Source organism: Bufo gargarizans, chromosome 1 (assembly GCF_014858855.1).
Source record: "Bufo gargarizans isolate SCDJY-AF-19 chromosome 1, ASM1485885v1, whole genome shotgun sequence".
Classification (NCBI taxonomy): domain Eukaryota; kingdom Metazoa; phylum Chordata; class Amphibia; order Anura; family Bufonidae; genus Bufo; species Bufo gargarizans.
This window is the reverse complement of record NC_058080.1, coordinates 370,258,068-370,264,105: the sequence shown is the minus strand read 5'-3', so window position 1 is coordinate 370,264,105 and position 6,038 is coordinate 370,258,068. Positions and strand designations below refer to the sequence as shown.

The 6,038-nt window shown below is 40.5% G+C and overlaps 1 protein-coding gene across 1 annotated transcript in view; it reads right to left on the bottom strand.

The window, feature by feature from the left end:
• Nucleotides 1-1,924: 1,924 nt before the first annotated feature.
• Nucleotides 1,925-6,038, bottom strand: part of MIER2 (MIER family member 2) — a 43,167-nt gene continuing 39,053 nt past the window's right edge. Inside the window, exons 8-12 of the mRNA XM_044269761.1 lie at nucleotides 5,920-6,001; nucleotides 5,677-5,771; nucleotides 5,461-5,585; nucleotides 5,289-5,365; nucleotides 1,925-3,280 (exon numbers count right to left, since the gene is read on the bottom strand). Coding sequence (XP_044125696.1) covers nucleotides 2,994-3,280; nucleotides 5,289-5,365; nucleotides 5,461-5,585; nucleotides 5,677-5,771; nucleotides 5,920-6,001 — 666 coding nt within the window. The 3' untranslated portion in view covers nucleotides 1,925-2,993. The remainder of the gene's footprint in view (nucleotides 3,281-5,288; nucleotides 5,366-5,460; nucleotides 5,586-5,676; nucleotides 5,772-5,919; nucleotides 6,002-6,038) is intronic.

Sequence of the window (6,038 nt, the reverse complement as noted above, 5' to 3'; positions counted from 1 at the left end):
ATTGCGGAGATGTGAAGACACGCTAACTCTGTGGTATGTTGTCATCGGCCCCCTCTTTGCTCCTCCTTGTTTTTATTTAATGTAATTAAAGGGATTCGTAACAGATGATATATATTGGAGCCACTTATATTTATATTTCATATCATATTGATTCACATTATTTTTTGTATATCACAAATATAATTATGTATCATTGGATCTGTTTCGTAATATTGTTACTTTTATAATCATGATATATTGATCTTTTGATTGTGTTGTACACCATTTATGATTATTGATCATTGTTATTTTTTAATTATGTACACCTATTTATATTGTGCACAGTATCAGTTGTGTTTTGTTGCTTGAGAAAGGCTCGGGATTTGGAGCCGAAACGTCGCCTCACTGTGCCACTGTGGCCCAATAAATATATTTTTGGTATCTTTGGAGTTGCTGTCCGTTTCCGATTATATATATATATATATATATATATATATATATATATATATATATATATATATATATTTTTTAACATACAACTAAAATATACTTTTAAATTCTGTCCCCTTTATGTAATGGTAATTTTGATATATGTGAAAATATAGTTTAAGGTCACCAGGGGTGGGGCTACACTAGATCTCTAGACTTTTGAGGGGCTTTTAACATTACATTTTTTTATTACCGTTTTCTCCTGTAACTGGGTGACATTATCTCCAGCTAAAAAGAGGAAATACAATCCCCTGAGATTGCAAAGAGGCTGTTAAGCCTCACTGCACAGCTGATCTGGGTCTGCTAAGACCCAGCAGCTTGTACAGTAATCCAGCCCTCACATGATCACTAAAGCCAGGGCATTTATTGAGCAATGTGTATACAGTGACTGAAAAGGCAGGGACGGTAAAAATGGTCCTTGCCTTTTCTATGGGTGCCCAGCTGTCACAGTGGGATCCCCTAGCCTGCAATTGCATGACTAGTTTAGAAATAGTTTAGAGATTAAATATTCAGGAACGACTTTGTAGAGTTAAATGTGCACAGCATGGATGTATATAGTCAATGGGTGGTATGCAACTGGTTAATAAAATTAAAAGAATAATGTCAACCTTGGGGGGGGGGGGGGGGAGGGAACAATACCCATTGGTGGTTCTGGTCACAGAAAAAAACCCTCAAAACTTGATTGCTGTATTTACAAATGTTTATTCACATATGGAGTCTGTACAAATGAATGTGATATACTGTAATTTCTCTTAAAAAAATTGATTGAATATAAATAGTTGTAAAGAACAAGACAAATATTTTATTTTCCAAGTACATAACCAATTATGAAATATGCGCAAAAATCTGCACTGTGCCTTCAGAATGCTGGCTAGAAAATAAATATCTTAAACAGCCTCTGTCAGCATGATCAACCCCATTAAACCAGGCATACTGCCTGTTTGGGTTGCTCATGCCAAGATAAAAGATTGCTCTGTATTTGAAATAAGTGGTCATGTTAGGGTGCTGACAAATGTTCAGACATTTTGATGCAGTGTTGAACCCAAACTCAGGTGTGGATCATAGGAAAAATATTAAGGGCAGATACAACTTATCCACTTTTTTCAATCCACTCCTGGTTTTGGATTAAAAAACTGCATAAAAAAACCTGAATGTGTGTCAGCACCCTTACTTTATTGCATATGCTAATGATACATTTGGAGTCCTGAGGGACAGGCCTAACCCTACTGAGCACTGCTTCACCACTACCTTTCTCCTTTTTCCACGACCCCCCCTACCCTGACCAGGCCAGACAGACATTCTCCCTCTCTTACTGCTTTCCCCTGTATTCCTGTGCAAGTGCTGGTGAATGCTGAATCAGTGCATGTGCAGTTTGGATCTAAGCAAGCTTTCCCCGATGCAGAGATCCAAACTGCACTGTTCAGAACATATTCTGGTTCATTTTTTTACCGAAGTGCTTACAGTGGTGGTGAATCAGTGATCTAAGGGGCTAGGCCTGCCTATTAATACCCCGAATACATCATTAGCCTATGAAATAAAGTGCAGATTTCTCTACAATAGGGACACCAATTTCAAATACAGAGGAATCGTTTAACTCAGCATCATGGCCTGGCTTAATAGGGCAGATCGTGCTGACAGATGCTCTTTAATGCAGGAGTATTGGGTGCCTAGAACAAACTCTACGTAGATGCAGCTCAAATGAAATACAGCAGCTTAAATAGGCAAACAATAAATGCATCTTACAATTTAAAGTGTATTAGCAAATATGTACAATAGTACACGCTTGTGGATTGGATATTAGAATGCAAGTGGTACTGAAAATCGGTTCAATCTATGGAGGTACAGAAAGGCTTGAACCAACATGCAGCACTGCTCAAACTGCAAACAAACCAAGAAAATGTCTGCTCAGTCTACTGAACATTACCAGTGACCATCCCTTCATATAACAGCAGGTTCTGAGCTCATTCAGTATCATTATTGCAGTCCACGAAAGCAAGTAAGCCAAGATGGCTGGCAGTACAAAATGGCAGTGGCCATACTCTACTGTGCTAGGCCCGAGATGCCAGTCCGGGCCTAAAAACAAAAGGTTTCAATACGTACCATGAACGTAACAGGTTTGTCAAAAATTAATTTATTTAAAAAGTCAACAAACTGACCAAGAAGCACTTTGAAAATGACAGTGCTTGCATAACAAAAAAAAACAAAACAAAACAAAAACACTAGTACATTATATGAGCATATTATATATCAGAACTGGTTAGTGTGCAATGTCACAGGTCAATTGCAAACCCATAAAAAAAATTACAATTAAATAAAAAGAGCATATGTTACATATCTAGTTCCTGCATATGTCACCACTCAATACTTCAAATATCAAATGCTCCAAAACATCTGGTAATGTTGGGTATGTCTTCCTGAGATCATAAAAATAAGCAGATAGGAACACAAGTAACTAGTGACCCAATAGTGGACGCATCAAGTGTGCCAAAATAGCCTTGTCTTCATTTATGCCAAAAGGTGTGAAATCAGGGGGAGATAGGATTGGTACAAAAAATTGATGGTCTTGACATGAAGCCGGGAAGGGACAAGTCAGCCATATTAAATGCCTCCAGAGGATGGTCTTGTTTCCTGACATCAAGCAATACAGGCCTTTCTGGAGGACAGAGATCAAGACTAAGATTTCCACTGCTGATTGGAGGAGGTACTTGATGATCCTCCTGGTTGGGGGAAGGGTGGGAGTGGAGTCCACAAGTAAACTGATCTTTCTCGCAGGAGCAGGTAGTGTTCTGGGAAGAGTTCTGCTTAGAGCCTGCTGTATTCATGAAGAGAAATAGAAATCATTATGACAGCTGATAATATAGCACTAAAGAATGGAGAAAGAGTACAGCACTACATTATCTAACATATCTCCATGTGTGTGATGGGAGCTAGTGGGGAACCCCCAAAGAAAAAAGGAAGCTAAAAAGGTATTCTGTCTGACAATACCTTTCACAATATCTGTATGAAAAACATAGTACCATGCATCTGAAGTAATTATCTGACTCACACTTTGTGCTGGATGCATGAAGGAGTTATCAGACCTATATGATAAAACAGTGGCAGACACTTTGTAATCTCTGTGCTCCTCATCAAGCTTTAAAGGGGTTGTCCACTTTCAGTTGTGCACCAAAGAGGCCAGTGAATGGCTGCAGTGGTCACATATCATCAACCTGATGTCACCGCTGCAGCCAGGTGAACAGAGTCCGGGTAGGGGAACTGGATGCTGGAACAGCTAGGTAAGTACTGCTCAATTCTTTATTTTAGGCTATTTTTCAAGGTTGTCCACTTTCTTGCTGAAACCAAACAACTCCATTAATAAAGAGGACTCCTCTGTCTTAACAGAGACATAATTCACCCAATAGGTGTCAGTATTGCACGGTCATGTGGCGGCCTGCTTAAAACGAGGAGGACATGATAGCTAAACATAAGGCTACTTTCACATTAGCGGCAGCCTTCTCAGACATGTCGTAGTTTTATTCTGGCTGTCTCTCGGCAGGTTTGCCGTGCTGCCGCTGGACCTCTGGCCTGTCCCCGTGATAGTCAATGGGGCCGAAGCATTTTATGTTGGACGTCACTTGTGGGTGCCACTGTATTTGGAAGCTGTGTGGTTATAGCCATATATAAGGGAAGGTAGCTTTTACTGTACAAGATATTGCCACTATTTGTATTCAGCGGATTACACTCTTGAAGGGGTGGGGAGAGTGCAAGTATCTCAGATGGCAGGACACAAATTTGGCCCACATTAAGGCCCCTGTATTATGGTGGTTTGACCACTACAGGTATGAAACCTTCTCACCTTCACATTATTCGGAGGTTTATGTTTGAGCATTATCTATTAAACTGTATTTAATATTAGAACACTGACAATACCTTTAAAAGGGGTTGTCCGCTTTTGTAATATTGATGGATAGGTTATCAATATCAGATTGGTGGGAGTTTGACACCCGACACCCCGCCGATAAGGTGGTTGAAGAGAAGGCCGTGCGCCGTGCCAGCGAGGACTGGTACCTTGGAACCGAAGAAAAGTTCGGTTTCAAGTTTTAAAGTGGTTTTCCACTTTAAAAATCAACTACCAAAGTTATTCAACGAAGTCTTGGGCAACTTCACAAATAACTAACTTCGGCTCATCGGAGGCCATACATTTTAATACTGTATGGAGACAGATCTCTGTGCAGTATTAATCCGAAGTTTTGAATGAAGCGACTTTGGATGTAACTTCTGAAGCTCTCTTCGCTCATCACTATCGATGATGTAACATTCAATGTGGCTAATCCATGTGTGGATAGCCATCGCAGCCTCTGGGCAGAAACAATGCCAAGCAGTAACATCCTTTTTAGATATAAATAGCAAATTTGCATTAGAGAAAAAAATAAAAAATCTCAGTCATGCTGATTCCCATAGATTTTTTTTTTTTGTCTAGAAACACATAGGGCCACATTTATCATACACTTTTTCAATGGCACTTGCGCTGGCGCATGTGCCGTTACTCTGCCAGCCTCACTACTTTCCCGAAAAAGGGGCAAAGCGAGGATGGGACCACCACATTTACCATCTTCTACTGCAGGCAGGGGATGGCTTACATTTCAATTCAGGCTCACGGACTGCTGGATGCTGCACCTAATTTATGATAAAGCATACACCTCATCATAGAGCAGGCACAGCATCCGGAAGCACGCCTGGTTATCACAACCCAGCATACGTGGCCAGGCTATGATAAATTTGCCCCATAGATTGAATGTCATAATTTACAGGCAATAGGGATGCAATTTAATTAGTCTTACCAATACCATCTTTTCTTAAGGCCAATCCCCGCAACCCAAATCGACAGTCCAAGTTTGGCACATCACATTCATACTCTCTAGCAGAGGAGAAAAGATACATATTCCACATTATTTCTAGCTGTGTGCATGAGTGCTAGACCAGCACATAAAACTGCCACCATTAACAACTTACACTGATGTAGTGGTCAGCAGCTGCTTCCTCCTGCCCAGGCGGCTCTGTGAGAAATGCTCAAAACGCTCAGATTTCTTCCAGGTGTAGTAGTACTGCACACACTCCCCCACTGACCGTGTACGCACCTTGGAGAAAGAAGGAGGACAGGGTTATTCCGTCAGAAAACAACCCATCGCGATTCAAAAATGCACACACAAATAACAAAGCAACTCTTACCTTGTTTGCCTGGATAAGATGGAAGTTTTTACCATAGACCCGAAACCCTTGCTCAAAACTTCTACATTCATCCTCACTCCATGCACATAGATGACCTAGATAGGACATAGGAAAGAATACATAAAGTCCAGGTAGGATTCTTTTTTACTGCGTGCAACTATACAGTACAAATATCTGCTCATGGCTAGAAAAAAAAATTGATTCCTCATTACCCCTTAAACTATGTAACTGCACATCCCTCACCTTGTACAACCTTGACATTAAAAGACAGCCTCCGCAGAGCCTCGTCTGTGTTAAATCTACATTTCACCAATTCGTAGAGAGCCTAAAAAAAGGTGGTGGAGAAATACTAAATGGAATGG